This window comes from Gopherus evgoodei, chromosome 3 (assembly GCF_007399415.2).
Source record: "Gopherus evgoodei ecotype Sinaloan lineage chromosome 3, rGopEvg1_v1.p, whole genome shotgun sequence".
NCBI classification, from domain to species: Eukaryota; Metazoa; Chordata; order Testudines; family Testudinidae; genus Gopherus; species Gopherus evgoodei.
In genome coordinates, this window is record NC_044324.1 from 11,107,293 (window position 1) to 11,131,819 (window position 24,527).

Consider the following 24,527-nt stretch of genomic DNA (forward strand, 5'->3'; position numbering starts at 1 on the left):
TGTCATGGGGGGACCTAAACTGGACGCAATACTCCAGATGTGGCCTCACCGGTGCCTAATAGAGAGAAATAATCACTTCCCTTGATCTGCTGGCAACGTTCACTCATTCACTATAATCCCCAGGTCCTTTTCTGCAGAACTGCTGTTTAGCCACTCGGTCCCCAGCCTGTAGCAGTGCATGGGATTCTTTCTTCCTCAGTGCAGGACTCTACATTTGTCCTTGTTGAACCTCATCAGATTTATTTTGGTCCAATCCTCCAATTTGTCTAGGTCACTCTGGACCCTATCCCTACCCTCTCCCCAGTTTAGTGTCATCTGCAAACTTGCTGAGGGTGCAATTAATCCCATCATCCAGATCATTAATAACGACGTTGAACAAAACCGGCCCCAGGACCAACCCCTGGGGCACTCTGCTTGATATTGGCTGCCAACTAGACATTGAGCCATTGACCACTACCCATTGAGCCTGACAATCTAGCCAGCTTTCTATCCACTGTGATAGACCCAGGCCAGTTGGCTACAGCAGAGTAGTAGAAGGCAAATCTACTGGCCACTGGATAAGCAATTTTCTGTTCCCTGACTGACCAGAGCAGGGGCTGCTCCAGGCTAGGGTGGACATATGACTCCAATTAGCCTACAAAGAGTCAGGTGAGGCCGTTAAGCTAATGTGAATACCTGACTCTAATTAAGGCCCTTCTGATACTATAGAAGGGCTTACTCCAGTCAGGCCGAGGAGAGCCAGGGAGCCAGAGGAGAGGAAGCGCGGCCGAAGGGTTGGGTAATGAAGACACCCTCGAGCCCTAAAATAAGGGTGAAGGCGGCATTGTGAGAGAGAAGCCGGGGAGCTGTGGGGAAGTGGCCCAGGGGAATGTAGCAGCTCTGGTGGTAAAAGTTCAACTGCCAACAGCTGCTGTCATTAGGATCCCTGGGCCAGAACCCGGAGTAGAGGGTGGGCCCGGGTTCCTCCCAACCTGCCACTACAGGAACACCTCCCAGGAGGGGAAGTCAGGCCCCTGTCAGGACAGGAGTCTAAACTGTTCTGGAATAAGCTTGTAGAGATGACAGAGACTGTGCGAGTTCTCTCATCAACCTCCTCACTGGCTTATGATGAAAAGGGCTCAGTAGACTGTAACCCTGGCCCTAGAGAGAGAAGGGCTACGTGGAGGGTCGCAATGAGCCTCTGAGGCTAGCATAAACCACCTGGAAGTGCGGGATCCACAGGGACAAGGTTGGAGCTCTGCCACACCACCTTATAGTCCATTCATGCAATCCGTACTTTTTAAACTTGCTGGCAAGAATACTGTGGGAGACTGTATCAAAAGCTTTGCTAAAGTCAAGATATATCACATCCACTGCTTTCCCCTCATCCACAGAGCCAGTTATCTCCCCATAGAAGGCAATCAGGTTGGTCAGACATGACTTGCCCTTGGTGAATCCATGTTGACTGTTCCTGATCACCTTTCTCTCCTCCAAGTGCTTCAAAATGGATTCCTTGAGGACCGGCTCCACGATTTTGCCGGGGACTGGAGTTAGGCTGACCAGTCTGTAGTTCCCTGGGGTTCTCTTTCTCTTTTTTAAATATGGGCACTATATTTGTCTTTTTCCAATCATCCAAGACCTCCCTCGATCGCCACGAGTTTTCAAAGATAACAGCCAATGGCTCTGGAATCACATCAGCCAACTCCCTCAGCACCCTCGGATGCAGCGCATCCGGCCCCATGGACTTGTGCATGTCCAGCTTTTCTAAATAGTCCTGAACCTGTTCTTTCACCACAGAGGGCTGCTCGCCTCATGTGTTCCATATGAACAATAACTCCTGGTTTTTAATTCCCTATTCCTGCAGCCACAGCGCCCACAGTGGCCAGACCCTCAAAGACAAAGCCTTTATCAAGGTCTGAGCAGCTTGCTAAGCTGAGGGGGAAGAACTGGAAAATTAAAGAAGAAATGTTTGCAGACCTCACTGCAGACTTCCCCCAAACTTGAAAACAATAGCAAGCTGGAGATTGGATCTGAGAAATACTAGAGAAAGTGTTGCAGTGGCCAGAGACAGCATAGCCAGGGCAAAAGTCACTACAGAGAAAGGGTAATGCAGTGGCAACTCCTGGAGGCAACATAGACTCAGAATGCTCTGCTGAAGCACACAGACATTCCAGTGCCCTCAGCCAGGACCCAGTCATGTTCTGCAGCCCCTGGGCAATACAGAGTACTGGGAACACCAGCATATGTTCCCTCAATGAAACCTTACAGTTGTGCTCCCAGATACCATTCCTCTCCCAAGCTGAAGATCAGGGCAGCAAGAACAATTACCCCTGAGAGCCCAGCTCTTTCGTGCCATGTAACACATCTGTAACTTTGAGCCTCCACACCAGAAGGCAGAAGAACAAGAAGAGACAGAGGCAAGATGTATATTCACCTGTGAATTGGAGCCTGCTGTTGTTGTGTGCTGCCTTCCACTGCACTGTGTCACCTTAAAGCTGTGTTTCATTACTTTAATTAAAAATTTATTTTTGGTTGTTACATAACAAATTGTTTTTAATAATAAAAACCTTTAAAATTAATTCAGAAGGACTTGGTAATGCATCTGTGACAAAGTGGGAATTTTCTGTAATGTTTTTATGATTTCTACGTGAGCCTTCGTTTCCCACTGTACTTTGCATTGCTACCGACTGGGTGCAAAAGGTTAAAAAGCTGCTCTTAGGGAAGAGCAGGAAACATAAGGTATTGTCTGACATTACTGATTGGGATGGAATGAATGCGTCATTAAGCACTGATTGAAACTGACCCATATTGATGGAGGCTCCTCAAAGACAATGGGAGATGTAAGGACTGAACAACTGACACTTATACATGGAAAACTCCAGCAGGCTGGATGCGTGAACTCAGGGTACGTCTACATTATGGGATTATTCCGATTTTACATAAACCAGTTTTGTAAAACAGATTGTATAAAGTCAAGTGCACGCGGCCACACTAAGCACATTAATTGGGCGGTGTGCGTCCATGGTTCGAGGTTAGCGTCGATTTCCGGAGCGTTGCACTGTGGGTAGCTATTCCGTAGCTATCCCATAGTTCCCGCAGTCTCCCCCACCCCTTGGAATTCTGGGTTAAGATCCCAGTGCCTGATGGGACAAAAATCATTGTCGTGGGTGGTTCTGGGTAAATGTCGTCAGTCATTCCTTCCTCTGGGAAAGCAATGGCAGACAATCATTTCGTGCCCTTTTTCCCTGGATTGCCCTGGCAGATGCCATAGCACAGCAATCATGGAGCCTCTTTTGCCTTTTGTCACTGTCACGGTATGTGTGCTGGATGCCGCTGACACAGGCGATACTGCAGCGCTACACAGCAGCATTCATTTGCCTTTGCACGATAGCAGAGACGGTTATCAGTTGTTCTGTACCGTCTGCTATGCCATTGTAAATTGGCAATAAGATGACAGTTATCTGTCGTTCTGTACCGTCTGCTGCTGTCATGGGTGCCCCTGGCTGAGGTCGGCCGGGGGCGCAAAGACAAAAATGGGAACGAATCCCCTAGTCAATTCCTCCTTTATGGTATCTAAAAATAGAGTCAGTCCTGCCTAGAATATGGGGCAAGTGTACTAGAGAACCAGCGTACCAGAGAACCAGAGAGCTCAGCCGCTCCGTGTCAGATCCCGCAGAAATGATGAGCTGCATGCCATTCACGAGGGGTGCCCCTGCAACAACCCCACCCGTTGCTTCCCTCCTCTCCCAACCTTCCTGGACTACTATAGCAGTGTCACCCCATTTGTGTGATGAAGTAATAAAGAATGCAGGAATAAGAAACACTGACTTGTTAGTGAGATAAAATGAGGGGGAGGCAGCCTCCAGCTGCTATGACAGTCCAGGCAGGACATTAAGCAGTGCGGGGGAGAGGAGCCCAGCATCCCGCTGCTATGATAATCCAGGCAGTATAGAATCTTTTCTTTACACATGAAAGGGAGGGGGCTGATGGAGCTCAGCCCCCAGTTGCTATGATGAGGACGGTTACCAGACGTTCTGTACCATCTACTGAGAATGACCGGGAATCATTCCTATTTTTACCCAGGCACCCCCGGCCAGCCTCACCTGAGGCCAGCCAGGAGCACTCACGGGCTCATGACAAGGACGGCTATCAGTCCTACTGCACTGTACCGTCTGCCACCAGGGAGGGGAGGAGAGAGGATGCTACTGTTTACTGCTGCAGCACCGTGTCTACCAGCAGCATGCAGTATGCATGGGTGACATATAAAAGAGTCAAGAAACGATTTTTTCCCCTTTTCTATCACGGAGGCGGAAGAGGGGTAAATTGACAAGAGAGACCCTGAACCACCCCGGACAATGTGTTTGACCCTACAGGCATTGGGAGCTCAGCCAAGAATGCAAATGATTTGCGGGGACTGTGGGATAGCTGGAGTCCTCGATACCCCATCCCTCCCTCCATGAGCATCCCTTTGATTCTTTGGCTTTCCGTTATGCATGTCATGCCGCACTTTGCTGTGGACTCCGTATCATAGCCTGGAGATTTTTTTCAAATGCTTTGGCATTTCGTCTTCTGTAATGGAGCTCTGATACAACAGATTTCTCTCCCCATACAGCGATCAGATCCAGTATCTCCCATATGATCCATGCTGGAGCTCTTTTTGGATTTGGGACTGCTTTGCCACCCATGCTGATCAGAGCTCCACGCTGGACAAACAGGAAATGAAATTCAAAAGTTCGCAGGGCTTTTCCTGTCTACCTGGCCACTGCATCCGAGTTCAGATTGCTGTCCAGAGCGGTCACAGTGGAGGACTGTGGGATACCGCCCGGAGGCCAATACTGTCGATTTGCGGCCACACTAACCCTAATCCGATATGGTAATACCGATTTTAGCGCTACTCCTCTCGTCGGGGAGAAGTACAGAAGCCGATTTAAAGAGCCCTTGATATCGATATAAAGGGCCTCATTGTGTGGATGGGTACAGCGTTAAATCGGTTTAACACTGCTAAAATCCGTTTAAACGAGTAGTGTAGACCAGGCCTTAGCGTGAAAGGTGTCATATGGCTGGGATAAGAGGCTTTTAAGAGACAGATAGCAGCTCTCACTTGGGATTGCCAAAGAGAGAGGGGGAGAGAGCCAAAAATGGATTCCACGGTAGCATAGCTGTGAGGAGAGCTTGCTTGGCCAGAATGGACTACATCTTAACATTTATTTCTCTGCCACTTCCCAGAGCTGTGTTCCAGTTGGGCGACAAATCCTGCTCTGTTTTGAAAAGGCTGCCTGGTAACACTGAATATCCTTGCAGAGGTGCATTGATCCCTGGACTGCACGGGCAGAACACGCTGTACAAAGCAGGAGTACTGGAGCCCAGAAGCTCAGTCTCAGAGGCATTGAGGCTATGTCCTGCCCTAAAGAAAGAGTTGGGCTCCTTGGGGGTCTGGCATACTGAAACGGTTCCTGCTAGGGACTGTTTAAAAGATGGGGCAGGCTGGGGATCTGTGACAGCATGGTACACAGAAAAAACATAAATTCTGCACGTCATATGTTTTTTTAAAAGTATACAAGCACAGACATGATAAAATAAGGAGTGCATAATGTGCCACTTCTACCACCCATAAAAGACACTCCAGCGCTCACAATCCATTCTCCCCACTACTCCCTGAGATAATAGCTGGATGTACAGCTGCACATTTTCAGGCCTAAAGAGCAATATGCATCCCTGATAATATTGCCATGGCTGTTTCCATTTTCAATTGGCTGCTTAAATTGCTGAGCAAGTCTCCGCCACTCAATCTCTCATCCACTGTTAAAAATTCTCCTTTACTCTCATAGCTATTTTGCAAAATACAACATGTAGATATAATCCTAGGCAAGTTAGCCCATAAAGAGAGCCACCTTCTTCCACTGCATGCATCTGATGTGAAGTGGGCTTTGGCCCACAAAAGCTTATGCCCAAATAAATTTGTTAGAGTCTAAGGGGCCACGAGGACTCCTCGTTGTTTTTGCTGATACAGACCAACACGGCTACCATTCTGAAATCTTTTCAGATCGCCAAATACACACTCCACTGTCATACTGAGGCACTAGTTAAACAGTTCCTCCCTCCTGTCCAAGTAGTCTGTGAATTGCCTCATTAGCCAGTGAAGCAGAGGATAAACCAGGTCTCCCAGGATAACCAGAGCATTCTCCACACCATTAATGTTCATAGTGGTCTTGGGGGAAAAACCTCCTTTACTCTTTAAAGCAAAGAGAGAAGCAGTCTGAAAGATCCTAGCATTGTGGACCTTTCCACACCACCCTACATTTATGTTTGTGAACATGTCATAGTGGTCAACCAGGCCTCGGAGCAACCATGTAGAAATACTCCTTTCTGTTTATAAATGCTGAGCCCTGGTGTGTGGGACATGGGTCCCATCAATTACCGCAGCCCAGTTTGGGAACCCCATGCATACAAGGCCATCAAAAAATCTCCTGAGCATCACCAAGCTTTAAAAGCTAATACAATGGTACCTTATGCATGACATCATACACCTGCCTCACAATGGAGCCACCAGTGATCTCCCAATGCCAAATTGGCTATAGACAGGTAACATTTGGGGGTGGTTGGCTTCCAGTTGGTAATGGTGACACGCTTCTCAATGGGTATGGGGCACTGCATGCTGGCCTGGTGCTGCTGCGGCTCCAGGGCTAGTTCAGCGCTGATCTCAAAAATGTTGTCTTCACCATTGTGATGGGGTTCACCCACCACTGTGGCACCTCCTGCTGGCTGTCCTGGGGATTAGCTCTGTTCACAGTGCACTCTCTTCTGGTGATGTCCAGCTGTCGTCACTTCTGCTCCAAGACCCACGTCACTCCAAGGACTGCAGCGTCCTCTTCAGGACACAGCCCTCCAGTTGCGCTGCACGCTGTGCTCCTCCACTTCCAGGGGACTGTATCGCAGTTCGCTGTCCAGCCACTTTCCTCAGTGGCTACTGCAGCCAATTGGCCACTTCCTCAGTGGCAAGGTGGGATGGGAGAAACTCGGACCCACCTACTACTCCAGGTCCTGGCCCAGGGATTCTGTAGATGGCTGCCACTTGCTGCATCCCCTCCGACTCCTCAGTAGATCTCCCTGGCCCATTTCCCTGTGGCCTCAGCACCCTCATTGCCCTTGCTTCAGGGCTCAGCCTGCAGATCCCTGCAGCCCATCAGGGACTGTCTTTAGCTTCCCCAGTCTCTGTCTGTAGCACTGCTTTGTCCAGGGTGCTTGCTGCCTTCAGGCTGCAAGGCAGCCGGTCCTCCTCCGTCTTCAAGGTTCAGGGAGTGACTGAAGCAGCTCTGCTCTGCAGTTCTTCTTGTATGGGCCAACCCAGCCTTAATTGGCTGCTCCTCGCTCCTTTTGTGCAGCCTCCCTTGGGCTCTAATAACCCTTTATAGGCCAGTGTGGGGCAGATGCCCCATCACAATCATCCTGAAATTCTGCCACCAAATTCTGCTGATCATTCCAGGTCTGCAGAACTATCTTCTCTCATCAACTGATGCTGATTTCCCAAGCCCAAAAACCGTGCTGTGAAGCTGCTCCAAGAAGAGCTTGTGAAACAGCAGTTGCTCAGTGTCCTCCTCATCTTCCTTGTCCTCTTCCTCTGCTGCTGCTGGAGGAGCTGCTGCTACAGCCACATCATCTGCTCAGTAGTGCACAGCTGTCTTGTGTGCACACCATGAGTAGAGCTGACGTATTGCGCACTAACCAGTGTGCGTCACACAATATGAACTAACCATTCCATGTAGATCAGGCTTCAGGAATCTCAAAAGAAACTATGCAATTGGTTTCTACTTTTTGTGAAGAACAGGCATTAACAAAGGCAATAAAACAGCAAGACCTGTCTTTCTGAACGGCTTTGGAGGAAATACCCTCCATAAAACTTTAGCATCAGCTAGTTCAGTCATATTTCTGTAGTAAAAATTATTCAATACAAGAAAATAGCTCTTTAAAGAGATCAAAAAGCAGCAGTGGCAATCAAGCCTTTTTTTATGAACCTCAGACACACTCAGAGCAGCTGCAGAAGCATTTGAAACAAGTGAGAACACTAACAGTGACGCAAAATTCATTCTATTTATACCTCTTGCAAAGATGTAAACAGTAAATGTAGTAAGGTATAGCTACCTTTTTGTTGGGGAGGGTGCTCCGGAGGACATATGGGTAACCATGGTGTCGTTCATGTTGGTCAGAGTTCGAGGAGGACTAAAATAGAAATAACGTAATCCATGTTAAGGATTAAAAAACAGCAGTAAATACAGATAAACGTGAAAACAAAACTATTATTCTGTGTAACAACATTAGGGCAAAAGTACAACTAATTCAAATACCTAAGTAACAGCAGTCCCTACATAGGTAGGGGTGTTGTGTTCAGATTACCTTAAAGAGTTCATGTGTCAGGTTAAAATGAAGGTAAAACATGGTTATTTATCTGCCCGGTAACTGTTGTTCTTCAATATGTTGTGCACAAATACATTCCACAGCAGGTGTTCGTGCGCCCAATGCACCTGAGTCAGATTTCTGCCTGCAGTACAACTAGGAGAGACATGTGCTCCTGCTCTTCTCATGCTCTCAGGCAAGGGCATAAAAGAGGTGTGGTCACCACTTCCCTCATTGTTCCTTCGTTCTGCCACATGTAATGTTCAATGTAACAGGGAAGCTGGGAGAGTCGTGGAATACATGTATGTGCAATGTAAAATGTATGCTGAAGAACCACACTTACTGTATGTGTAAGTAACTTTTTTCTGAAACTCTGAGTGATTGTGCATATATATATTCCACAGCAGGTGACTCACCAGCAGTTCCCTTGCAGGTGGAGGGACTTTGAATAATCTGAACAGAGACTGTAACACCAACTTGCCAAAGTTGCATCATTATAAGAGGCCTGACTGATGGTCTAGTAAGCAGAACAAGTATGTACAGGCGACCATGTCACTTCCTTGCAGATATCAGCTATCGGAGCATTGCTCCAAGAACATGAAGTATTTCTTCAGCTTTAGGAGAGTGGAGCTTTGGGGGGAAAAAAAAACACTGGCAAATGAATAGTTTGCTTCAGGCAATGGTTATGCTTTAGGCATAAATTTAGGGTGTGGTTGTTGAAATTGCACCCCAATCAAAAATTTCTTCCATTTTGTGGAGTATGTTACTCTTAGTCTAATGGATTATTTTCTGCTATTCATCAATATGTCTGAACCCCTCAGGAGCACAATTTTTCATCAGAATTCAACCAGAAATGATCTATGCTGTAAGGTGGAGACAATGGAGGTTGGGATGTAGAATTTTGCCGTGGTTCTTAGACAGAAGATACTCCATCAGTGGTAAAGTTATCGGCAACCAGACAGAAAGCTGATCTAGGTCCATGAACCAATATTTTCTTGGCCATACCGATGCAATCAGAATTAATATTGGTTTGTCTCTTTTCAGCTTCCTGAGTACCTTCAGAATAAGAGGAACTCAACCAGACATAGGAGATGAATGGACCATGGAAGAAGAAAGGCATCTGTGATGGAACCCAGACTGTGGCCTGCCCCAGAGCAAAATATTATGCACTTGTTATTCAGGTTGGTTGCAAACAAGCCTATTGCTTGGTACCCCCAGTGGTGGAAGATCTGAAGCAGAACACCCTTCCTGACTGATCACTCATGAAAAGCCTTCAGGGAAACATTGAGACAAATGCATAAATTCCATAAAAGAATAGCTTCTTGGTACAGTGGAGGCTATTTTACACCTCCCTGCTTGTTCAGATGGAACAAGACAGTGGTGTTCTATGTAAGAACTTGTACCACCTAGTTCCTGATGCTGGACAAACATTTTGCAGACCCGAAGAATGGCTTGGAGCTCTAATACGTTTATATGAAGGTGAAACTTCCTGAGATGACCAAAGAGGTTTTGTCTGTAGTTGACTGGGATGGGCTCCCCAAACTTTGATAGACAACTTTCCAGAATCACAGCTGGTTCTGGGGACAAAAATGGCACTTCTTTGTGCACATTGTTCAGGGCTCTAGCACCAGCTGAGAGATTGAAACACTCATGCAGGTGCACAAAGCTGGTGTCTAAAAGGGTGATATACCAAATGGAGCCAGGTCTGTAGACAGTGAAGGTGAAATCTGGCATGCAGTTATGTACGTGCGTAAGGCCACGTGGCCTGGAGCTGAAGGCAGGCATGCACTGATGTCACTGATTTGGATTTGAGACTTTCTGAGAGAAAGGCTACACATTGAAACCTTCCCTGAAAGGTAAGCCATAGTGGTCACGCCATCGAGGTCTGCTCCTATGAGTTGTGTTGGTTGTAACTAGGATTTGTCCGAATTTAGTTTCAGGTGCAGATGGGAAAATAGCTGTTTGATGACTAGGATACCGTTTGGGCCTGGTCTCTTGATGCTCCATGTACTAGCCGACCATTTGGGTAAAGAAAATTTGAATGCTCAAATGGCAGAGGTGGGATGCTATTGCTGCCATGTACTAGGTGCAGACCCTTGAGGCGGATGACAGTCTGAAGAGAAGCACTGTGTACTGGTAATAGTTGGTACCTGCTATGAATCAAAGGTACTTCCTATGGCAAGGATGTATTGCTACATGGAAGTGAGTCCTGTAAACTGAGGGTACCATACAAATTTCCAATCTCCAGGAAAGGGATAATAGAAGCAAGCAGACCATCCTGAACTTGCTTTCTTAGATGTAGAATGGGGCAAGGCCATCAGATTGTTTGGGAGCAGAAAGTAATGGGAATAGAAGCTATTTCTTCTGTGTTAGTAAGGACCTTCTTTCATCACTTCCAATTCTAGAGATATAGTTCCTGAAGTAATAGTCTTGTGAGAAGCATCCCTGAAAGGACAGGGAGGGTGGACTCGGAAATGGGAGGGAGTTCATTGGATAACATAACCTTCCTTTGATGGGCTGAGCACCCAGTTGTCTCATGTGATGCTTTCCCAAGCACAGTGAAAGAGGAACAGACATCATCCAAAGCAAGGAGATATAGTTGGTATGCTGTCCTTGACCAAGAAGTCAAAAAGATTGCTTGGAATTTGCAGCTGTCTGGTGAGAAGGGACTCCTGCTGCCGAAGATGGCTGGAGACATCGGGGTCTTGACTTTCTCTTAGAGGCATACTGTGAATGACGAAAGAGGGTCTGGAGTAAGATTATGGACTAAACTGTTTCCTCTTGGTAACCAAAGTATAAACTCCTAATGAATGAACTATTGCACGAGTGTGTTTCAATGTGCGCACAGTGTCATCTGTTTTAGCAGAATACAGTTTAGAACCCTCAAGAGGTAAGACTTTTATGGTGTTCTGCAGCACCCTTGGAATGCCAGAAGCCTGTAGTGAAGAATAATGCTGCATGGAGATTGCAGTGACCACAGAATGCAAAGCCATATCAGCAGCACCTATTGCTGCCTTGAGGTATGCATGAGCTATAAGATATCCCTCTGAAACCAAAACTAAAAACTGTTCTTTATACGCCTCTGACAATTTGTCAGCAAATTTAGAAATGGCAGATAAATTAATAAAGTTATATTTTGACAAAAGAACCTAATAATTAGCAACTCTCATTTGAAGAGTGGCAGTAGAATAAACCATTTGGCTGTATAAATCAGTCTCTTAAATGTCTTATCTTTGGGAGTGGCCTTAAGATGGTGTTGATGGGACCTCTCATTAAACCACGAAAGAATCACGAACTAGATGGGTAAAGAAACAGTCAAAATCTTATTGAGGGACTTGATATCATTTGTGCACAACACTTCCTGGGGCAGGAGCCTATTATTAGGAAAGTGCATGGATTCTCTTGCACAAGTTCCACATGTGCCCCTACAGAACTGCCCACCACTTCATGAAGTCCTGAAAAAACTCTGAAGTACTCTGGGAGGCAGATGCAAGACAAGGACTCTGGAGAGACAGTCTCATCTGGTGAAGATGAAGAACTCTGAGAGGTGGGAAGATCTAGGGTTCCTCCATTAATTCTCCTTTCATGGGTCCTAACAAGAAAACCCCTGACCTAAACAACCCAAACATTTTTGGGTCACAACTCACTTCCCCAGTTTTTGTCAATGCATCTTGATGCTTATATTATGCACTCTTTGGGACACAACCTGTCTTCGTATAAACTGTCTTTACATAAAGTGCAATGTATACCCCTGCTGCTGTATAAATACTATTTATTTGAAGTAAGTGGGATGTATGTGTTATTGAATTGTGAAGACAGTTGTAAAGCAAGGAGCATAACAAAATGAGCCTCAGCAAAATATGCACTAAGGCAACAATGATCAGTTCCCAGTGCACTTCCAACCTGTTGGGCGAGTGTACAGTACATCCATACCCAAAATCCACAAAAGATCAAGAGCATACATAAATGTTCTCTGTCGCTGTCTGTAAAAATGGCAATATACATTATATATTATGAGGTACAGGGATTTTTTGAAGAATTCATTTAAATTAATGCAACTCACAGTAACCAACTGCATTTATTAGGGGTATAATTATTTTCACCTTCTGAAGGTTTAAATATATGTAGTGTTGGTATGTGGTGTCAAAGTCAATGTTTTTATTATAATGCTGCTGTTAGGCAACTTCTTTCATAATAAAAGACGTAACTCAGCATTCTCAATCTGCTCTCAGCTTCATTAAGAGGCATCCATAGGTTCTTTCCAGTTCTATAAATACCACTGTCCTCACTTTTCCACCTAAAATCCCACTCACAGTGATAAAGATATAGGGAAAAAATGTCTAAATATGAACATGTGGCTAAAAGATTTCTGCTTGCAGAATTCTGTCTTCTTTACCACACACACTAGAGCCTTCCTGGTCCAGCTCTTTTCTTGGGGTCATTTAGACATTTCACTGAACATATTCCAAAAAACGTGAACATTCTTGAGGTGGCACTCCATTTCCTTATGTAACCAAGCTAGAAAAGCCATTTGTTCGTGAAATCAGTAGTGTGCTGTAATCATGCACACAGTACTAACGGAAGTAATAACAAAGCTGTCTTAGGAAGGATGCTCTAATACCGAAGCAGAAGCAGTCTGATGGAGTAAAAGAAAATGGCACCATTACTGTTAGTCCAGGGCAAGCCCATTATCCCAAAACTTCTGATTAAAAGAAACTTACCTGAGTTCCCCCAACAAAGGAGACAACTGTGGACATCTGCTATAGAGCAGAAGGAAAAGAGAACAAGAAAGAAAAAAAATTCCTGAATCAAATGTCAAAGCTATCTAAGCAGAAGAATTCTATTCTCAGAGGGAATTTTAACTATCTACGTAGCTATTGAGTATACGCAAAAAGATTTCTAACTTCCAGAACTAGAAGTCACTTAATGATTCAGGAAGTACAGAGTCAAACCAGAGAAGCAGCCACCTTGAATTTCCTTCCTACTTATCAAAAGAAAAGAATTTAGGAAAGGAATCTGTAAGCTCTTCAGAGTCGGGACCATGCCCTTCAATGCGTTTGTGCACCACCTAGCACAGCGAGGTCACAAGAATTATTTCCATTCTAAACAGATTTGCAGAGACAGGGATAAATGTTTCACAGAATGAAGCAGTATATGGGTATGAGATTTAGCAATGTATCCATTTGCAGCACTTTCCTCATCAATGGTCTCTATCACCAAGTTCAGGAAACAGTTTCCCCATGGTTGTTGATGTATCTTTGACTGTTTATTTTATGCACTAAAAATCCATTAGGCTGTTTTGTCAAAGGGATCTTTATTTTTCATGAATGTCGTAGTACTAAGTCTGATTGATGAATGCCTTAAATAAACTGCTTAGGGAACACTACAAAATTCAGTGTTTTCTAATTCTAATATTTATTTTATCTTTTCTTTTAATTTTGGTATGTATATTTATAATTTATCATCTTCATCTCTTCTGTCATCTGCTCACTTGTTTTTAAGGCTTCTCTCACTGTGGCAGGTAAACATACATCATACCAGCGTACGGGCACCTTACACAATTAAGCAAAGAAATAACCTCTTCAAAATAAGACTTAATTAAACCTCTGCTTCCTGCTAAAAAATGATAAAACAGTAAGAGTCAATCAAAGGTAAGAATGACAAGCAGGAACCATATGGAATCTGCATGTGAAATCTCCTGGGGAAGAAAAGTACTCTTTACAATCCTTTGGCCATCTCTGAGAAAGGGAAAAATGAACCCCACTGAAGGTCCTTCCCTTTCCGCGTTACCAATTTCTCAAACAAGTCAACACAATCTAACAGGTGATTAATTGCTACAGTTCGAATAAAAATTAACAAGGATCCCTTATTTTTGTCTTTGTCTACTGCCAAGAAGAGAGAGTCAGCTACAGATAACACTGTGTCTGTACTAAACATAAGCCTAAAAACAGATTTGTAGTCGGGATCATAAGGTTCTGAAGACACTGAAGTTGCTTCAACTTCATCTATTCTGAATAATCCTCCCTAAAAGTGAGAAGCTGAGATTGATTAGTAACTGCGTGCAGGGGCGGCTCTAGGTATTTTGCCGCCCCAAGCACGGCAGGCAGGCTGCCTTCGGCGGCTTGCATGTGGGCGGTCCCCAGTCCCGCGGATTCGGCCGCAGCCTGCGGGATGTCCACTGAAGCCGCGGGACCAGCGGAACCTCCGCAGGCATGCCACCGAAAGCAAACTACCTGCTGCCCTCGCGGCGACCGGCAGAGTGCCCCCCGTGGCTTGCCACTACAAGCACGTGCTTGGTGTGCTGGTGCCTGGAGCTGCCCCTGATTGTGTGTTAATGTCACTCTCTGGTTCCCTGAGTAGGAGGTGTGAATAATCTCCCTCAGTAACAGGCCTAAAATCCGTGCAGGTCTTCAGTTGGCCTTGGGGACAAGAGTTCAGCATACAGGCAATGGATACAACTCTCTCAATACATCTAAGACTTCAATAAATAAGAGGAACTCAGTAACACCTTCACTGCGCTGGGCCCAGTCAGCCCAAATCTGATGGATCTTTTCAGAAAAGCATACGGATTATAAAAAATCAACTCTAACCCAACTGAGACAAGCAGAATTTACCAGACTGTCTTCCACTCTGAACAGTTCCCCTGTATGAGACACTGTTGATCTGTAGCAAAGGAAAGGAATTACCTATTTGCCTCTGTCAGCACAGCAAAGAAAAGTAAAAATTCTCTAAAACGTAACTGATCTGACTGAGAGAAAGTTTTCCACTGCTATCATTCAGTTTCCTCACTTGTTGCTTCATTAGTATATAGAAGTGTCATAGAATTGGAAGGGACCGCAGGAGGTTATCTAGTCCAACCCCCTCCTCAAAGCAGGGCCAATCCCCAACTAAATCCCCAAATGGTCTCCTCAAGGATTGAATTCACAATCCTGGGTTTAGCAGGCCAATGCTCAAACCACTGAGCTATATATATAACTGCGATCACTGAGGACAATGTGAAGGTAGAATGAAATGTAGGTGTCAATCTAACAGTGTTTGTAGACAAAAGGTTGCCACAATACTCACAAAACCATCAGCAAAATGGTTCAGTGATGAAGCAGAACAATCCATCAGTCACATCTGGAACTCAGAGCTATTGACCTCGGGGGGGAGGGGGTTGAGGGGGGAATTAAGTAGGCCCCTCATCCTAAAGGAGCAAGGTGAGGCTGTGATTTCAGCCCGGAGAGGTCAGAAGTCTGTCCATGTCAAAAGTGTAACGTGACATCTCAAATCTCTACTCCCATCCCACAGATAAGACACTAGTGGAGGAGGAGATGGCTCAGGGTGGACACAGCCAGCTGGTTACTTCTGGCGGCAGGCAGTGCTCCACCCCTGCTGCGAACCCTCCTGCTGTGGTAATAGATAACCATTACGCTCTTCTTGATACAGGAGAGAAGGAATCACCCCCAACAGCTAAGGAGGCAAAGCCTCGTACCCCTAAGGCTGGGAGGTCTGCTGCCACCACTGATAATAAGAAACGTAGGGTAGTGGTGGTTGGAGACTCTCTGCTGAGGGGGACGGAGACACCCATCTGTCGCCCTGACCGTTCATCCCGGGAGGTATGCTGCCTGCCAGGGGCCCGTATCCGAGATGTTACAGAGGCATTGTCGAAGATTATCCGGCCTTCTGACTACTACCCCATGCTACTCATCCATGTGGGCACAAATGATACTGCGAGGTGTGACGCTGAGCAGATCAAGAGTGACTACAGGGCTCTGGGAGTACGGGTTAAGGAGTTTGGAGCGCAGGTGGTATTCTCTTCGATTCTTCCTGTTGAAAGTAGGGGCCCGGGCAGAGACAGATGCATCGTGGAGGTGAATGCCTGGCTGCGAAGATGGTGTCGCCAGGAGGACTTTGGCTTCCTCGACCACAGGATGCTATTTGAGGAAGGACTGCTAGGCACAGATGGTGTTCACCTTTCGAGGAGGGGAAAAGCCTTATTTGCGCACAGACAGGCTAACCTAGTAAGGAGGGCTTTAAACTAGGTTCGACGGGGACAGGTGAGCAAAGCCCACAAGTAAGTGGGGAACAAGACCTGGGAGATGGGTCGGAAACAGGAGGGAGCGTGGGCTATAATGGCAGAGAGAAAGGAGGGTCAGGGCAAAGCTGGGAGGCAAGATCAAACCAGTATCTTAGATGCCTATATACAAATGCAAGAAGTATGGGTAATAAGCAGGAAGAACTGGAAGTGCTAATAAATAAATACAACTATGACATTGTTGGCATTACTGAAACTTGGTGGGATAATACACACGACTGGAATGTTGGTGTGGATGGGTATAGTTTGCTCAGGAAGGATAGACAGGGGAAAAAGGGAGGAGGTGTTGCCTTATATATTAAAAATGTACACACTTGGACTGAGGTAGAGATGGACATAGGAGATAGGAGTGTTCAGAGTCTCTGGGTTAGGCTAAAAGGGGTAAAAAACACGGGTGATGTCGTGCTGGGAGTCTACTACAGGCCACCTAATCAGGTGGAAGAGGTGGATGAGGCTTTTTTCAAACAACTAACAAAATCATCCAAGCCCAAGATTTGGTGGTGATGGGGGACTTCAACTATCCAGATATATGTTGGGAAAATAACACCGCGAGGCACAGACTATCCAATAAGTTCCTGGACTGCATTGCAGACATCTTCTTATTTCAGAAAGTTGAAAAAGCTACTGGGGGGAAGCTGTTCTAGATTTGATTTTAACAAATAGGGAAGAACTCGTTGAGAATTTGAAAGTAGAAGGAAGCTTGGGTGAAAGTGATCATGAAATCATAGAGTTTGCAATTCTAAGGAAGGGTAGAAGGGAGTACAGCAAAATAGAGACAATGGATTTCAGGAAGGCGGATTTTGGTAAGCTCAGACAGCTGATAGGTAAGGTCCCATGGGAATCAAGACTGAGGGGAAAAACAACTGAGGAGAGTTGGCAGTTTTTCAAAGGGACACTATTAAGGGCCCAAAAGCAAGCTATTCCGATGGTTAGGAAAGATAGAAAATGTGGCAAAAGGCCACCTTGGCTTAACCACGAGATCTTGCGTGACCTACAAAATAAAAAGGCGTCATATAAAAAATGGAAACTAGGTCAGATTACAAAGGACGCATATAGACAAATAATACAGGAATGCAGAGGCAAGATAAGAAAGGCAAAGGCACAAAATGAGCTCAAACTAGCTATGGGAATAAAGGGAAACAAGAAGACTTTTTATCAATACATTAGAAGCAAGAGGAAGACCAAGGACAGGGTAGGCCCACTGCTCAGTGAGGAGGGGGAAACAGTAACGGGAGACTTGGAAATGGCAGAGATGCTTAATGACTTCTTTGTTTCCGTCTTCACTGAGAAGTCTGAAGGAATGTCTAGTATAGTGAATGCTTACAGGAAGAGGGTAGGTTTAGAAGATAAAATAAAAAAAGAGCAAGTAAAAAATCACTTAGAAAAGTTAGATGCCTGCAAGTCACCAGGGCCTGATGAAATGCATCCTAGAATACTCAAGGAGTGAATGGAAGAGGTATCTGAGCCTCTAGCTATTATCTTTGGGAAATCATGGGAGACAGGGGAGATTCCAGAAGACTGGAAGGGGGCAAATATAGTGCCCATCTATAAAAAGGGAAATAAAAACAACCCAGGAAACTACAGACCAGTTAGTTTAACTTCTGCGCCAGGGAAGATAATGGAGCAGATAATTAAAGAAATCATCTGCAAACACTTGGAAGGTGGTAAGGTGATAGGGAATAGCCAGCATGGATTTGTAAAGAACAAATCGTGTCAAACTAATCTGATAGCGTTCTTTGATAGGATAACGAGCCTTGTGGATAAGGGAGAAGCGGTGGATGTGATATACCTAGACTTTAGTAAGGCATTTGATACGGTCTCACATGATATTCTTATAAATAAACTAGGAAAGTACAGTATAGATGGGGCTACTATAAGGTGCTGCATAACTGGCTGGATAACCGTACTCAGAGAGTAGTTGTTAATGGCTCCCAATCCTGCTGGAAAGGTATAACAAGTGGGGTTCCGCAGGGGTCTGTTTTGGGACCGGCTCTGTTCAATATCTTCATCAACGATTTAGATGTTGGCATAGAAAGTACGCTTATTAAGTTTGCGGACGATACCAAACTGGGAGGGATTGCAACTGCTTTGGAGGACAGGGTCAAAATTCAAAACGATCTGGACAAATTGGAGAAATGGTCTGAGGTAAACAGGATGAAGTTCAATAAAGATAAATGCAAAGTGCTCCACTTAGGAAGGAACAATCAGTTTCACACATAAAGAATGGGAGGAGACTGTCTAGGAAGGAGTATGGCAGAAAGAGATCTAGGGGTCATAGTGGACCACAAGCTTAATATGAGTCAACAGTGTGATACTGTTGCAAAAAAAGCAAATGTGATTCTGGGATGCATTAACAGGGGTGTTGTAAACAAGAGATGAGAAGTCATTCTTCCGCTTTACTCTGCGCTGGTTAGGCCTCAACTGGAGTATTGTGTCCAGTTCTGGGCACCGCATTTCAAGAAAGATGTGGAGAAATTGGAGAGGGTCCAGAGAAGAGCAACAAGAATGATTAAAGGTCTTGAGAACATGACCTATGAAGGAAGGCTGAAGGAATTGGGTTTGTTTAGTTTGGAAAAGAGAAGACTGAGAGGGGACATGATAACAGTTTTCATGTATCTAAAAGGGTGTCATCAGGAGGAGGGAGAAAACTTGTTCACCTTAGCCTCCAATGATAGAACAAGAAGCAATGGGCTTAAACTGCAGCAAGGGAGATTTAGGTTGGACATTAGGAAAAAGTTCCTAACTGTCAGGGTAGTTAAACACTGGAATAGATTGCCTAGGGAAGTTGTGGAATCTCCATCTCTGGAGATATTTAAGAGTAGGTTAGATAAATGTCTATTAGGGATGGTCTAGACAGTATTTGGTCCTGCCATGAGGGCAGGGGACTGGACTCGATGACCTCTCGAGGTCCCTTCCAGTCTATGAGTCTATGAGTGTACTGTGACATTGCATCCATACGATTTTAGAAATTACATGACAGACTTTTTTTAAATGGTAGAACACTGTACTTATACAGGTATAAAATGAATGTATCTGAAAGCTTATGCTTTCTCTTGTTTTTTTTTAATACGTGAAGCGCTAACCTGCTGTGAATCACTGGCTCAGGTTTGGTGCAACGACGTGGCATGTTTCTAAAGTAGTGACTTTTTCAGTAATTATTACTTATCATGTGTAATGTGGATGTGCCTAGGACCCCAGTCATGGACCAAGAACCCATTGTACTAAGCACTGTACAAACACACACCAAAAAGACAGAGCGCTTACAATCTAAGCATACAACTGTATACAACAACAAACGAATATAAACAGCCAGACTGGAGTGAACCATATGAAAACAATATTATTTGCATTACCATAGAACCTAGGAGACCTAGTCATAGATCAGGATCCCATTATGCTAGGCATTGTATAAATATAGAACAAGATGGCCCCTACCCCACTGAGCTTACAATCCAAGTATAAGACAAAAGACAACAAATGGACATGGACAGACAGACACCAGAATACATGGAAACAAAGAAACAACATTGGTCAGCATGGCTGGCAATTGTATCGGTGTACGGGGAGCTCCTCCTATGTGTGAGGGGCAGCATGAGAAAGCAGTAAGGTGCAATGAAGGCTGGTATCGTTAGTAGAGCAGAGGCAGAGTCAACATCTTGATATCATAAGACAACTAGTAGGTAGAGTCGGAATAGGCCATGAAAGTGAAGACAAGCAGGTTGTGTCTGATGCAATAGAGAAGGATTAATAGATTCCAAGGTCAGAAGAGACCATTGTGATCATCTAGTTTGACTTCCTGTATAGTACAGGCCAGAGCAACACTCCAATGCAGAAACTACAGAACCCGAACCACCAAAAAAGAAAATCAACCTTCTGCTGGGGGCATCTGACTCAGATGATGAAAATGAACCCAAGTGTCAATCAGCACTGCTTTGGATTGTTATCAAGTAGAACCCAGAAGGGACATATGAATCTTTAGCACATCTGGCACGTAAATATCTTGCAACGCCAGTTACAAGTGCCATGAGAATGCCTGTTCTCACTTTCAGGTGACATTGTAAACAAGAAGCAGGCAGCATTATCTCCTGCAAATGTAACCAAACTTGTTTGTCTGAGCAATTGGCTGAATAAGAAGTAGCACTGAGTGGACTTGCAGACTCTAAAATTTTACAGCGTTTTATTTTTGAATGTGGGTTTTTTGTACATAATTCTACATTTGTAAGTTCATCTTTCATGATAAAGAGATTGCACTACAGTACTTGTATTAGGTGAATTGAAAATACTATTTCTTTTGTTTTTTTACAATGCAAATACTTGTAATCAAAAATAAATATAAAGTGAGCACTGTACACTTTATATTCTTTGTTGTAATTGAAATCAACATATTTGAAAATGTAGAAAACATTCACAAATAAATAAATGGTATTCTATTATTGTTTAACAGTGCAATTAATCACGATTAATTTTTTTAATTGCGCGATTAATAGTGATTAATTTTTAATCACTTGACAGCCCTAATAGAAATAATTCAGAACCATCAAATTCTGTATGATGCAAGCCTCTGTATCTGCAGAGTCTTATTTCTGTTACTGTGATCTACCTGCTCCCTTCCCTCCTAGTCATTATTACTAGAACTTGGCACATTTTTTTTGCTGAAATTTTCTTCCAGTGAAAAATGGAGAATCAGAGTTTCCCAAAGAGTTTAGCAAATTCATGTGTTCGCTTATCTATAAGGAAGAGTAAAGTATCATGTGAACTGATAGAAAAACTCATCCTAGCTCTTTATTTGCACAGTGTTTCTGATCTTGAACCAATCTCTTTGCAAGCTGCTCTCTTGCTAATAGGCTTGCGATGAATGAATTTATTATCTTCAAACACCCCAGAGGCAGACAAATATTTCTCTCCCTACTTTTACAGATGTGGAACAGATGGATGCCCAAAGTTACACAAAGTTTGTGACAAAGCTGGAAAAAAACCAGATCTGACTCCCAGTCCAGTTTCTTAACTGTAAGACCATTTTAAAAAGCAACCACAACCTGGTTACAGATAATGTAAAGGGAAACACAGCCTGACAACACCATGAGGTGTTTTTGAAATGTATTAAATAAGGTGTTAACTGGAAAACTATTTAAAATGTGATGGATTCTTACTTCAGAGCACTTCATTATTTACTTCATAGCAGTTTAGAAAGGGGTAACTCATTTTATTATAATCCACTGAGAACTGTTTGTACCTAACAATCTTTACAGTACTGATGCTATAATCTTTACAAACACTTCCCTCCAGTCTGTTGCCCCCTGGTAAGAAAAACAGGTTGCAAAATATGATCTGATCAAATTAAATCCTTAGCAGAGTTAGAGTAAGAATGTACTCTACTTTACTCTGCATTTTAATTTAACTTAACTGTACTTTACTTTGTAACTCTTAGAATTCCTTTGGGAGACTCATATGAATGATTGTGTGAAATCCCATCCCTTTCCAGTTTGGTCTGCCAGTCATTTTCACAAAAGAACATAGCCATGATGGTTTCTCATATTTTACTACAGGAAGAATTACGGCAATGTGTTTTTACAGTAAACTAGAAAGAACAATGTGACTATTTCTGTGGGAGAGTCAAAAGGAACTTCCCCAAAGGCTAGGAATTAATTAAGCTCCACATAACAAGGAGCATCCCACTGTATGAGACATAGTATATAGCTATTCCAAGACAGAGAACATTCATGTGCAGGCAACCACAATGGGAGATCCCCTTCAGTAGTATATCAATCCCAGTAGTATATCAATTTAAAAAGTGCAGTTATATCAATGTAGTCACTAAACATAAATCACAGAAATCACCAGTCAAGCCACTGTTCACATCAACACTTTGCTTGCCTTAACCCACAGACCATAATAACCAAACACACACACACACACACACTGCAGCTGCACAAAGAATACTATCAATTCCAGCACAGAATCATGGACTAGCTGCAGACCTCTAGTGAGCTGCAACCCAGTTCAGGATATGTCACCAGGGGCTCTAAGCCAGGGTTTGTGCTAGCAAAGGTTGGTGTAGACCAGGGGTTGGCAGCCTTTCAGAAGTGCTGTGCTGAGTCTTCATTTATTCACTCTATTTTAAGGTTTCCCATGCCAGTAATACATTTGAATGTTTTTAGAAGGTCTCTTTCTACAAGTCTATAATATATAACTAAACTATTGATATATCTAAAGTAAATAAGGTTTTAAAAATGTTTTAGAAGCTTCATTTAAAATTAAATTAAAATGCAGAGCCCCCCAGACCGTTGGCCAGGACCCGGGCAGTGTGAGTGCCACTGAAAATCAGCTTGTGTGCCGCCTTCGGCACCCATGCCATAGGTTGCCTATTCCTGGTGTAGACTGTAGACCCTCAGGGAGGCTGGCACATCTACTAATTAGTCCTCTTCTCACAATAGCTTTAGAAGACCAAGTTAAAAGGTGAGAGAGAGCTTTCAGCAAAGGGGAAAATTGAAGGCAGATTCTCACTGGTCTTCAGGGGAAACAGTCTATAGGGCTATTATTAAATAACATTTAGATGAAAACACCTTCAGGCCATTCCCTAACCAACAGTCTTACTTCTCCACTCTGTGCCTAAAGAGTTTAATAAATGCTGAAAATGCTTTCAGAAAAATGTGTGTTAAACCTGTCATCTACTCATTTCCTTTGAAACAGATGAACCTGGACTTTAATAGGTCATAGTATACCTTTGAAAACACCGTTTGTTAACACAGAACTAGAAGGATGAATTTTCCTCTCAAATGTTTCCTATCCTTACATGTTTGTTATATTATTTAGGAGATAAAATTCTCATCATCAGCTACTGCATTGGCCCTTGTCTGCAATATCTATTGCTACGTAGGAGGAAGTGAATGTTTATATATGAACACCATTATTTACTATTCTAAGCTAAATACCGATTCTCTGCTTTCTTGCACACTACTGAATGAAAGAATAAACTAATTAGACTATAAGAATGGTTGAGATATATCTATTCTATACCAAGTGTGGACAGGGAACAAAGAGAGAGAAGGAAAACCTATTTAAAAACTCAATATTTCACAACCAAGAAAGAAGCTTGCCTCATACAGAGAAAGAGGAAGGTGGTGATATAGTCTTGCTTCCTGGAGCGAGTGGTCTTAAAATGAAGTGATCGAAGGCTCAATATCTAGTTTGCAGCCGGTATCAAGTGGAGTGCCGCAGGGGTCGGTCCTGGGACTGGTTTTGTTCAATATCTTTATTAATGATCTGGATGATGGGATACATTGCACTCTCAGCAATTTTGCAGATGACAGTAAGCTGGGGGGAGAGGTAGATATGCTGGAGGGTAGGGATAGGGTCCAGAGTGATCTAGACAAATTGGAGGATTGGGCCATAATAAATCTGATGAGGTTCACAAGGACAAGTGCAGAGTCCTGCACTTCAGGCGGAAGAATCCCAGTGACTGCTACAGGCTGGGGACCGACTGGCTAAGCAGCAGGTCTTTGGAAAAGGACCTGGGGATTACAGTGGCCGAGAAGCTGGATATGAGTAAGCAGTGTGCCCCTGTTGCCAAGAAGGCCAATGGCATACTGGGCTGTATTAGTAGGAACATTGCTAGCAGATTGAGGAAAGTGATTATTCCATTCTATTGGGGAAGTATATTGCATCCAGTTTTGGTCCCCACAAGACAGAAGGAATGTGGACAAATTGGAGAGAGTCCAGCGGAGGGAAACAAAAATGATTAGGGGGCTGGGGCACATGACTTATGAGGAGAGGCTGAGGGAACTGGGGTTATTTAGTTGGCAGAAGAGAAGAGTGAAGGGAGATTTGATAGCAGCCTTCAACTACCTGAAGGGGATTCCAAAGAGGATGGAGCTCAGCTGTTCTCAGTGGTGGCAGATGACAGAACAAGAAGCAGTGGTCTCAAGTTGCAGTGGGGAAGGTCTAGATTGGATATTAGGAATCACTATTTCACTAGGAGGGTGGTGAAGCACTGGAACGGGTTACCTAGGGAGGTGGTAGAATCTCCATCCTGAGAAGTTTTTAAGGCTCATCTTGACAAAGCCCTGGCTGGGATGATGTA

The 24,527-nt window shown here is 44.1% G+C and overlaps 1 protein-coding gene across 12 annotated transcripts in view; it reads right to left on the reverse strand.

The window, feature by feature from the left end:
• Positions 1 to 24,527, reverse strand: part of DTNB (dystrobrevin beta) — a 361,761-nt gene that overhangs the window by 148,013 nt on the left and 189,221 nt on the right. For all 12 annotated transcript variants that reach the window (XR_003999428.1, XR_003999427.1, XM_030555069.1 and 9 more), the window contains one exon: positions 8,119 to 8,196. Coding sequence is in view for 10 of the 12 variants with exons in the window: in XM_030555069.1 (XP_030410929.1) it covers positions 8,119 to 8,196 (78 nt within the window). In the remaining 2 variants the exon portion in view is untranslated. The remainder of the gene's footprint in view (positions 1 to 8,118; positions 8,197 to 24,527) is intronic.